This window comes from Lactuca virosa, chromosome 4, assembly GCF_052849685.1.
Source record: "Lactuca virosa cultivar CGN04683 chromosome 4, Lactuca_virosa_CGN04683_v6, whole genome shotgun sequence".
Taxonomy (NCBI): domain Eukaryota; kingdom Viridiplantae; phylum Streptophyta; class Magnoliopsida; order Asterales; family Asteraceae; genus Lactuca; species Lactuca virosa.
In genome coordinates, this window is record NC_136429.1 from 215,725,628 (window position 1) to 215,738,487 (window position 12,860).

General features: G+C 32.9%; 1 protein-coding gene across 1 annotated transcript; it reads left to right on the forward strand.

The window, feature by feature from the left end:
• Window positions 1-3,345: 3,345 nt before the first annotated feature.
• LOC145107984 (protein indeterminate-domain 7-like) lies at window positions 3,346-5,950 on the forward strand. The gene is made up of 3 exons (XM_079044956.1): window positions 3,346-3,569; window positions 3,873-4,272; window positions 4,678-5,950. The coding sequence occupies exons 1-3, from the start codon at window positions 3,356-3,358 to the stop codon at window positions 5,705-5,707; spliced, it is 1,644 nt and encodes a 547-aa protein (XP_078901082.1). The 5' UTR covers window positions 3,346-3,355; the 3' UTR covers window positions 5,708-5,950.
• The last annotated feature ends 6,910 nt before the right edge of the window (window positions 5,951-12,860 follow it).

Consider the following 12,860-nt stretch of genomic DNA (forward strand, 5'->3'; position numbering starts at 1 on the left):
GTAACTATGCACTCACTTGTTAACGTGGTGATTCTAACTTGGACAGCGCTTCGCTTCTTAACAATAATTTCCTTTTACAAAACCTAGTATTATTACCACTAGATTTTAGTCCAATATTTATCACGACTAATTACGAGCGTTTATTATTTTATAAGTGTTACATAATACTTTTCAACCACTATGTACAGACAGGGGCCAGACATGAAACACCGGAGGGCAAGACCATTTTGGCATTATAGCACTTCTGAAATCCAACAACCCTATGCGGCCTTCAAACCAGATTTCCCGTACTGCGAGTAGTTAAAAGATATTATAATAACACTTTATATATTATATTTTTATAATATATATTGTTTATAAGTTCATAATAACGATAATAAATTTAAACCTAAGCTATACTTAAAGCAGGGTAAACATAACTCACTTACCGGGAGGTTTGCTAGAAACCGGGCTCTGTGGGAGCAGAGCTTTCCGAGCCGAAAAACTTTTTTTTTCTCGGAGCCTACGGGCGCTCCGGGGCTTTCTTCTATCACTAGGGAGGTTTCTAGGGGTTGGGGGTGCTTAGAGAGAGATTAGAGAGAAAAAGAATGGATTTTTGTTGTGAGATTTATGGTTGCCTCGCACCTCCTTTTATAGCTGAGTAGTCCCTCGGTGCGCAGGGCGTTCCTCGGAGGAGTGCAACGCGTTCCGGTGCGCAGGGCGCTTATGCATACGCAGGGCGTACGAGGGGGTACGTGTCGGACTTCTGACGGAGAGACGTGGACTACTTCGGAGCCAAGGGTTGCGCGAACGCGGGGCGTTCCCTCTGCTTGCGCGAGGCGTTCATTGAGTAGTCTCGCAATTTACACTCCCGTTTTCTAAAATTCGTAACTTACGCATACGAGCTCCGTTTTCGACGTTCTTTATATCCACGCGTAGGTAGAGACATACTTTACAGCTTTCTTTTAGATTTCATCGCCTAATTTTGACTTTATTTTTAAAGTTATATTTTTAACAGGCCGGGATAGAAAAAGTCTTTTAAAAATTCATAACTTTGTCATCCGACGTCCGTTTTCGTCTCTCTTTTTATCGTTGAGCTCCTATTGACGAGATCTTCGATTCTCTTTTATGTTATTAAGTTTAATAGTTTTCAAGTTGTTCATGGGAAGGGCGCGACATGATTGTACACTCATATCGATGTTATTTGGTTTCGTTGTTTTTGTAATTCAACTCCATTTTAACCTTATGGTTTTCAAACGATTGGATGTTTCCTTATGTTCTTAGAAAAAGATTTTAAATGATTAACCTATTTTAAATGAAAATTTTGGTTTGAAATTTAGGACCTTACATTATGTTACCCCATTCTAACCACCCCTTATTGAATCTCCCATGAATTGAAATTGGATCTCTTATGGGGAGGACTTGCCAAATTCTTACCAAGTGAGCCACAAGATGATGGTTTTAATAACAAATTTACATAAACCTATAAACGTTAATGTAAATTAACAACATTTCCTAAGTATAACAGTGGTACATAACATAAGATGGACCCCATTGTTTTGTTAATATTACCCAACACATTGTTTACAACACTTACCGTAAAAAAGGGTAATAAAAAGAGAGCAAACATCGGGTTCAAAATGACCAAAAGGGTTATAAAATGTGTTCATTCTCCCACAACATATTATTTACAACTAATCTAAATTAACAACCTTTTGAAGGATTGAAACAAATCCATGCCCACTATCCCCTCTGTTGTAAGTACCCACAAACATTTTCTTATGAAAACAATTGGTCATATATTTCTCCGGGTCTTAGGGCATGTAATTTATAACAATACATGCATGCATACAAGGAATGCTTGATATATACAAAGTGTTCAAGTATAGTCACCTCATTCTTAATATGTTTTGAATGCAATATAGCTATTTCCCATAGTCAGACACATAATTTCATATAAAAAGAGTAACGTCAGATGGTATGACATTGTCATCAACCCCAGTTTCAGAATAAGCTTCATTTTATTCGGATGGTATGACATTGTCATCAACCCCAGTTTCAAAATAAGCTTCATTTTCTTCAAGTTCTTGATCGAACATAAAAACTTATCATGGTCATGGTCATCTTCCATGTCATAATGGTATGAGCTATCCATAACTTCAGCTATTCATACCTTTGACATGTTAAGTGTAAATCGAGATAAATGAACTATAATTAATGACATATGTTGACAGAAAATTACATAATGTCGATAATTAAAAAATATTGTAACGTTGGTCACGAAGATGAATGGAGTAAAAAAAAATTTGTGACTAAAGTAACGTTGGTAAAGAAAAAAACCTAATTTACCCTGATACTTAAGATTGAACCCCTCAATGATGTTTCCCCCACGTAATGAACAGTTTAATCAAAGAGAATCCATATAATAGAGTTGCATTGTCCGGATGCAACTGACTGATAAATAGTCACAATTTACAAAATTCGATTGAAGTAATGGCTTTTTGTGGGAAAATATAAAGTTATAGCGAAAAATTAAGAAAAATACATATAATATAGTTGATTTTGTGTTATTTGCCCTAATATAAAACCAAAATATAGCAGCTTATAAAAGTATGGTATCTAATTATTTATACGGTAATTATATTAACTAACTATCTAATCTAGAACATAATAAATATATAGTAAAGAAAAGGAAAAGATGAGAAGAATATGTGAAAAGTACTAGGCAAGAAAAACTTGAAACTTTTATTCTCAAAAGATATAATTACTACAGTAATATGCAAAAAGAAAAAAAGAAAAGAGAGATTGGGAAACAGAAGAGAGAAAAAGACAGAAAGCAATAGTACCCTAAGTCACACATCAACCCTAACACCCCCCCCCCCCCTCTCTCTTTCTTACACACTCATCTTTTTAGCTCCATCTCTTCCATTTCATCCACACCTCTCTCTTTCTATCTCTACCAATAATCAAGAACGCACACACCAGTTTGTGTTTGTGTTTGTGTATGTGATTAAGCAATGAAACATGAACTGATCATATAATACTTAGAAGGTCTGCTTCAGTTTCTTCCAGAAAACCAAACATTGTCTGTTGGGTTACTGCCAAATTAAAGAAAACACCATTAGGAGCAGTTGAGATTTCAAGAAGCAAACTAGAGTTCAAACAAAAACTAACCTTTTTCTTGATTCCACATCTTTTTTAGCTTCTTTCCAAGCTTAATTCTTCTTTTGTCCTCTTCATCTTTGCCTTTTCAGTGTTCATGATGATGCAACATACATAGATACACTCATATTATATATATAAATACACTTATACATATCGACACCTATAGAGAGAGAGAGAGAGAGAGAGAGAGGGAGAGAGAAAGAGAGACAAGATGATGATGAAACATCAGAAGGTGATTTTGGAAGATAATTTGAGTTCTCCATCGAGTGATCTTTATGCAAATACAGTTAATTCTAGTTCAGAGAATAAAGGTCAAGAAAATGGAAGCAATTATCATCCAAATCAACAGCAGTACTTTGCACATCCACCTCCAAGTCAAAGTCAACCACTAATCAAGAAAAAAAGAAGTCTTCCAGGCAACCCAGGTTCAAAATCTCTTACATCTTTAACCAAATTCATGGGTTTTCACCATTTTCATAAAAAAAAAATGGTGGCTTTTCAAAATTTCCATTAATTTCGAAGAAAAAGTACAAGTTTGGTAACAGTGATGTAGTCAACGAAGGACTATCAGTTGACCCAGGTTCAAAATCTCTTAAATCTTTAATCTTTTTCCACGAGTATCATAAATAAATTGCGGGTTTTCAATATTTAATAACTTCAAAATAAACAACAATGAACAAATCAGGAATGGGAGTGTATGATATCGATTATGTTATTTCATGTTGTAGATCCAGAAGCAGAAGTGATATCATTATCACCCAAGACATTAATGGCGACGAATCGATTTGTGTGTGAGATATGTAACAAAGGGTTTCAAAGAGATCAGAATCTGCAACTTCACAGAAGAGGACACAATCTGCCATGGAAGTTGAAGCAGAGGAACAAGAATGAAGTTGTGAGGAAGAAAGTGTATGTGTGTCCAGAAGTGAATTGTGTTCACCATGAACCATCTAGGGCTCTAGGCGATTTGACTGGGATCAAGAAACACTTTAGCAGAAAACATGGTGAAAAGAAATGGAAATGTGATAAATGTTCAAAGAGGTACGCAGTTCAATCCGATTGGAAAGCTCATTCCAAGACTTGTGGCACCAGAGAGTACAGATGCGACTGTGGTACCCTTTTTTCTAGGTAAAATTCTTCCATTTATGATCACAATTCAACATTAAATAACCCTAAAAATCATGACAAATCCCAACACAAAAGGATAAAAAGTTTGTCGATTTCTTGTAAAATTAGCGTTTTGCATGAACCATGTGCGATATATAAAGAAACACATTAAAGAACCCTAAAACCCCATAATAAATGAAGTCCCTTTTCATATTCATTGACAATATTGATTCTTTACCTGTGATTAAAAAGTACATTTTTCAATAAACTTTTTTGTGGGTGTCTGTGTTCTTGGATTAAGAATTAATAGCGAGATGGGTTTTTTTTCTTTTTTCTGCAAAGTTTTTGTTTTTTTGTGTTTGGATTGTTGTTGTTCATGGTATATTGTCCTTTTTAGTTTTATTTTTAATCTTAAAAAATGAACAGGAGGGATAGTTTCATCACACATAGAGCTTTCTGTGATGCACTAGCAGAAGAGAGTGCACGAGCAATCACCGGAATAGACCCATCAATCCCGGGTCAAATCCCGACCCGATTCAACGATCTTCATCTTCTTAACCCGATTCACAACACCTTTTTGAAAAAAGAAGAACACCCATTTCCATGGCTACAAACCCAAACCCAATCCCAAGAAAAAGATTGTAGCCCTAGCAGTACTAGTCATGGTGGCAGTGGGCCCAACCTGACAGCCTACCATCCAGCACCATCTGCGTACATGTCAGCTACTGCATTGCTGCAAAAAGCAGCTCAGATGGGTACAAGTCACCTAAGCAGCAGGAGTACAAGCATACAAGCTCAATGTACAACCTCTTCAGCAATGTTGAAACCCCACCACCAACACCAACACCACCACCAGCAATACCGAGCTCACGTGTCTACCAACTCTGCAACTATTGGTAACAACAATGGTTGTACAAGTGCTTCAACCGGACTACTTATGTCTTCCCTTGACCCTGAAGAGATGATGGCGTTAGCTTCTTTCGGAAATGTTAAAGATGGTGCATGTGCAGGTGGACCCTCACCCTCACATTCACCTTCACCCCACCCAACCCCACCTCTACCCCTACCCCTACCCCATCATCATCATACATCACCTGCTTTTCTTCATCCCATGAACATGAGCATGAATATGAGCATGAGCATGATGATGAATCCTGACGGATTTGCAGATGTGTCGACGTTTGAGGATGCATTTAGTCAAATCTTGGATGCAAAGAAAGAAGATCATGATCATGATCGTGATTTGCATGGAGATCTAATTGAAAGTCATCCTTCGGATTCATCCAAACTGCATCATGGTCAAATGATGGCGATGAAAGATTCTAAGAGTAATGGTAATGGTGGTAATATTGGAGGTGGAGTTATGGGCAATGAGGGAATGACAAGAGATTTCTTGGGGCTGAAAGCTCCCTCCCATGGCCATGGTGGTATTCTTAAGCATCAACCGAACCCCTAAACCATGGCATGCAAGGTAATTAATGGATTAATTTATCAAATTAGGGTTTTGCCCTTTTCTTAGTTACTTTTTCATGTCTTTTTTGTTACTGTAATACAAAAGTAAAGAAGCTTTTAAGTCCCTAATGATCTATTTTCGCATTGGAACTTCATACACGTGATGCATGATGCTATGCATAAACCATGGTCAAACAATTTATTACAAAATTACAATTTTTAAGTAGGTTTAATATGCTTCATTTTACTCGGATTCGTAAGGGTTTTGTTGGAACAGAGATTCTTATGTTTTTTTAATGTATATAACGAAGATTTAACAACAAAGATAACAAAACATATGGGGTAACATTGGATCCTTGATCCAGTACAATGGAAAGATTCCTGAAATGGTGCAATATCCTTTAATATTTTATCTAGGAAGAATTTCATATATGCCCTTCTTAAACATCAAAATATCATATTTATCCGACTTAATTTTTAAATATCATATTTACCCTTCATAAAATTTATAAATATCATATTTACCCTTCATAAAATTTATAAATATTATATATGTCCTTTTTAAACATGAAAATATCATATATGCCCTTCTTAAATATCAAAATATCATATATGTACTTCTTAAATATCAAAATATCATATATGTACTTTTTAAACATCAAAATATCAATGGTAATATTTAAAATATCCTCCATCGACAATATGATAATAATCAACAACAACAAAAACTAAACAATTAAAATATACATTCTATAGAGAGGGTTGAAGATGAATTTTTTTGTTTGTCAAGAGGGCGACATACCAACAATTTAGAAGTTCAAATTTCATTATCAAAGACGTAAGGATAATATGGTTAAAATTTTGAATTATTATAATAATTTTAAGGTATAAAAAATGATTATAAAATATTAAAAACATTATAAAAAAGGATTTGGGTAAATATGATATTTTGAAGGTTTATGAAGGGTAATTATGATATTGAGAAATTAAGCTGGACAAATATGATATTTTGAAGTTTAAGAGGGGCATATATGAAATTCTCCCTTTTATCTATGACAAATATAAAACAAGGATTTTTTAACTCAGGCCCATAAAAAAAATAGAGAAATTAAATATCTTTTTTATTTTATTCATATTTATCCTCCTATCAAATATTTGTCACATTTAATTATACATTTAATTTAATTATACATTTAATGAAATTAATGATCATTTAATCCGCTTGTCAACATTTTATATGATAAGAAGATGAATAAGAACAAAATGTAGGAGGATATTTTAGGAGGATATTTAATTTCTCTAAAAAATATCAATAGCCTAAAAAAAGATGGGTTATTTCCATAAAACATAAAAGACCCTATATTTTGATTTTTTTTTTTTGTTTAGACCTAAAATTTTTTTCCTTTTCGAAAAAGACCAAACTTTTACCTATTACTTGTTATTTAGAACCCTAACAGGTAAGCAAAAGGGAAATTAAGTATTTTTATTTCATAATAGACCCTATATTTTTTACTTTTTTCCAGTTTAGACTTAAAATGTTTTTTATTTCAAAATAAACTCAACTTTAAAATTTGTTACAACCTTCAAGACAAGTTGTATAAGATACTTCTTGACTACACTGATTTAATGAAGCTTAACTTCGTCCATGCATAAAAAACGTGATTATATTCTTTTAGTTTAAACATAGACATCGATTTAAACAATGTAATTATTATGCCTACATTTATTTATAATTGGACGATTCTGTGTCCACGTATATTTATATAGAAAAAAAAGAGTAGTTGTAAAAGCTATTTTTTCACTACACCAAGTTCATGTAGTTTAATTTCATCAAAGCATAAAAAACATAATTATATTTTTTTAGTTTAAATAATAGACAACGATTTAACTTTTGCATCTTTTGGTATCATATTATTTTACGCATTAAACATTTTTTTTGAGCCATTACATATACAATGAAATTGTAGAGTTTCTAGCTCTACAATTTCATTGTATGTGTAATGGGTCAAAAACCTTTTTGTCTACATTTTGGAAAATTTACAGTTTCTAGCTCAAAAACCTTTTTTTTTACATTATTGGTTTAATTAGTTTTTCGATTTCAGATACATAAAACAATTACCAAAAGCTAGGAGTTGAATACATAGACATGTGAAGTCAAATTTCCTAACATCACAAAAGAGATTTTATATAATTTTAAGATCATAAATTTAATAACCAATTAAGTACCAAACACCTTCAAGCTTTTTTAAATTAAAATGAAATCCTAAATTTTATTTTGGTAATTATTATTATTATCCTAAAGAATCAATAACCGTGATATACAAACACCATGTATACATAAAATAGATTAATAAAATGAGGTAGTAAGCCAACTATTCAGTTTTTTTTTTCTACAATATATTTATGTATATATTTGATATAATTATAACATATTATTCAATAATGGGCTAATGCTACAAAATATTCTATGGCATTGGTTTAGGAGTATGATAGTGAGTGTGTTTACTGATTAAAAAATTCGGCCAAAAAAATAATATAGAAAAGTGAGAGAGGGAAAGATGTCCAAACTCACCAAATAAGTATAGTAGACAAACTAAAAAAAATTCTTTTGCATACAGTTTGTTAAATTACATGGTATTTTTTTTCTACAAATAAAAAAAAATTGTTATTATGCTAAAAGATTCTTCCTAGCCATGTATTATCCACGTAACCAAAAAATATCAAATTAACATAAAACTTTTATTAGCGGTAATAATAACATTTTTTTATAAACAATATATTAAGTTTAATGATATAATATATATCCAAGATAAAATTTAATTATATCTTTTAGACAAACATAAAATTTTGCAATTCTTCTACGTTAAATTCGCTCACAAGATAATAGATTTGATAACATTTTTTAGTGTATACATGTATACTTTTTTTTCGGCATAGTCAAGAAGTACCTTATATATTTGGTCTTGAAGATTATGACCAATTTTAAAGTTGAGCTTATTTTGAAAAAAAAACATTTTAGGTATAAAATGGAAAAAACTACAAAATATAGGGTCTTTTATGAAACAAAAATACCTAATTTACCTATTTGGTGACTTACTAGGGTCTGAAATAACAGGTAACATGTAAAAGTTGGGTCTTTTTCGGAAAAGAAAAATTTTAGGTCTAAAAAGTAAAAAAGTCAAAATATAGGATCTTTTATAGAAATAACCCAAAAACGATATAATAGTTTGTTGGAGCAACTTCAACCGATCAGACATTTATTGTAATTGTTTCGTTTTGGAGGCCAAATTTTTTTTCTTAGGATGCTATTATATGTATCCCCTCATTAACATCAATCGTTTCATCATGAGGGTACACAAACACTATTACAATCATTTCTTACCATCAAAAAATTTAACATTATTTTTGTGTGAGCTTCTTTTTAACACCAAACATAAAGGTTAAATATGGAGGCTTATAAAAAACACTATTCATAATGTTAATTTCAACAATTTTTTTTAAACAACAAAAGTGAAATATGTTTTTTTATGAAAATTAGTTTTGTAAAATTCTCAAATTAATTTATTTAAACTTTGAATCTAAACTATATATAATTTAATTGTCATTATTCACAATATGAATTTAAATTATTATTATTAACACTGTAATATATGAACTGTGTATAATCAAGTTTTCAACATTTACAATGTGAATCTTAGCTAAAATTTTGAAAAAAAAACAAAATATTTTTTATACATTAGGATAATTGTTTATTTAAAGAGTAAAAAAATTATGAATTATGATATATTTATTTTATTTTATCAATTAAAAATAACCTAAATATTAAAAAAACAAAAAACATAAAACGAAGTGTTTCTTTAAATCATTTTTTTATATATCAATATAGATGTTTACTGAAAAATGATAAAAATTCATGAAATTGTTATAATCATTTTTTTTAAATAAAAGATTAGTCATAAAATAAAAATAAAAAAAACGAAAAAAGTAAATGAGTTTTTTGTTAATTCTGGTACATGTACGTCCACCATAAGTGATGAAAATATATAGATAAAATTGGTTCATTGGTTTCGTTGTTTAAAATGGTTCTTCATTGAACATTTCTATATATATATATATATATATATATATATATATATATATATATATATATATATATATATATATATATATATATATATATATATATATATATATATATATATATGACTCTTGTGTGGGTGACAAAAGGCACATTTAGTCCCTATTTTTAAAAATTAACTCGGACCGTCTTTTGTTTGGTTAAAAGTTTCAAATTTGGTCTCTTGTTAGTTTAAATATGCACGTTTCATCCCTTGCGGGTCATGAAGTGACTATTTTGTCCTTTTTGTTTTTATTTTTATTTTTTTCTTATAATTATTTATAATATACAAAAAAAGTCCATCCTACCCACCTTACCCTAACCCCTTCCCTTCTCAATATTTTTCCCCTAAATCCTTTGACATATAATAATCACCACCACCAGACTGCTACCGACAACCGTTGACGGCCACCTCTTTTTCCCGTATCAACCTTCAACAATCAAAAAACAAAATCACAGAACCACCAACATCACTAAATCCATCTCACCCAAAATTCATTCCTACCAAAACCACCCTTATATCCACCCACCAATAACCATCACCAACACCTACATATACACCCACCATCATCACCTACTTCTATAATCATTGCCAACCACAACCTTAATCATCACAACCCCACCAAGCTAGCACATTTATGTAAATCAGAGATCACACAAAAAAAGGAAAAAAGAAAACCCTATGTTCAACGATTTCTTAACCCTAACCTCCAATTCATTGTCTTCTTCACTTCACTTAGTTAAATAATGCGACAACCGTCAATTTTTGGCCAAGTCAAAGTCAACTAAAGTCAACAGGTCAAACCGGTCAACTCATCTAACCCTTGTATATTAGGGTTTCCATTATGATTCGTATTGTACTACTCGCAATCTTAAAATAAAGTATCACTTAGAGTTTTCACGTGTTCGAAAATTCTAAACCCTAATCAGGGTAAGTGATGAATCTACTCGATAAAACATTATTCCTTAACCCTCGGGGGCATATAACAATCATAACAAGACTTAACGAGGTTTACAAACCTTGCGTTACAAAGCCAAACACTCAAAAAGGTCACAAAAGAAGTCTCTCCAAATCTTTTTCACTCTAACTCTCCCAAAACTCTCTAAGTAGGAGAAATCTCTCCAAGTATGTGAAATCTCTCCCAAATCTCTCTCTGAATGAGAAATCTCTCCAAGTGTGCCAAATCTCTCCCAAATCTCTCCAAGTATGTGAAATCTCTCCCAAAACTCTCTAAGTAGGAGAAATCTCTCTAAGTATGTGAAATCTCTCCCAAATCTCTCTCCGAATGAGATATCTCTCCAAGTGTGTGAAATATCTCCCAAATCTCTCTCTGTATGAGAAATCTCTCCAAGTATGTGAAATCTCTACCAAATCTCTCTCTGAATGAGAAATCTCTCCAAGTATGTGAAATCTCTCACAAATCTCTCAAAGTATGTCAAATCTCTCCCAAATCTCTCTCGAAATCTCTCTCAACTTCTTATAATCACTCGGGGCATCCCGACCCTCGATTTAGTTGAAAAATACTCGAAAACGGAAGTCTACGCGAAAAACAGCCTTAAGGAGCCGAACCCTCCTAAGGAGCCGAACCCTCTTAGGAACCGAACCCTCCTAAGGAGCCGAACCCTCTTAGGAACCGAACCTCATCAAAACCGAAACCCCCCTCAACCGAAAATGGACCGAGGGCGCGGTCTATTTCGGTCCCCTGACAATTTCGAACCGAGACCTGACCTTCGGCTCTCCCCTTCCCACCTTCGGTCCGAGAGGACTGCACCTTCTGTCCGAGAGAACTTCACATTCGGTCCGAGAGGCGACCCTGCGCAGCCGAACCCCCACTCTCGGTTCCTCTTCTACCTTCGGTTCTAGTGCTGCTAAGACCGAGCCTTCGTGACCTTCGGCCCCAATTTCGGAATTTCGCCTTTTTGCCCGGTTTTCGACCACGACTCCATTTTAAGCCCGTTTTTAATTATTTTAACGCGGGATTTTCACCCAAACTCGTCTTTTAACATAATAAACCCTAAATACTCATATTTTGATTATATTTTGGGGAAAATCATTGCCTAAGAATAAAATCTATTTAGTGAGATATTTAGGTGGAGTGTTGACTTATCCTTTGGACAAGGACACAAGCAACCTCCCCATACCTTCATAGTACAACCCCTTGTCCTTCCACCATACCTAGTCATTCCATAGTATTTTTCCCACCATTTTTCAGCCACACACTTGGTCAAGAGCTGGAAAACCCTCCTCTCTCCTCACTTTTCTCTCATTTTCCATCAAAGAACAAACTTCATTCTCTCTCACTTTCTCTCTCTAAATTTCGAGATTCAAGGCTAGTCTCCAAGCTTTCCTTCCACATTTGGTAAGTATATTCCTCCTACACTTAGATATTCTACTATCCTTCATCCAAATCATAGATTGCTTACACAAATATCGTCATATTTGTTGTTAGATCTTCAAATCTTCAAGCATCTCCCAAGTGTTCTTGAGTTGAACACTTCTTTTCTCCATCATCCATCTACTGAAATCACTCAAGGTGAGTTCCTACCCCTAAATTTTCATGTTTTCTTTAAGTTTTAGGGGGGGGAATACAAGTTAAAACACCAAGAACACAACTAAACTCAAACAACAGCTTTCATCAGAAACGTTGAGTCTTATTCACGGACTGTTTTGACTATCTTAAACTTAATATCTTTCAAAACTGTTTAATACTCAAATAGTTCAGGTTCACACCTTCAAAATGACTACTTGTACATCTCCATACGATTTTTCTATGATTTATGGTGATTTTTACAAAACTGCCTATCATTTCAGAAATGAATTCGGACCAGTATGTGAATATGAACATTTTAACACAAGTTAAAGACTTCTAAAAATCATAATAAAAATTGTGAATAAACTAGACACATTTTGTGAACTCTCAGAATTTACGGATTCAGGTTTCGACTTCGTATGATTTTTCTATGATTTTTCTAAAACAGTGTAGAAAGGTCAAAATCTAGATAATAGCTTATAACTTTCATCACACTTTGTAACTTGTTG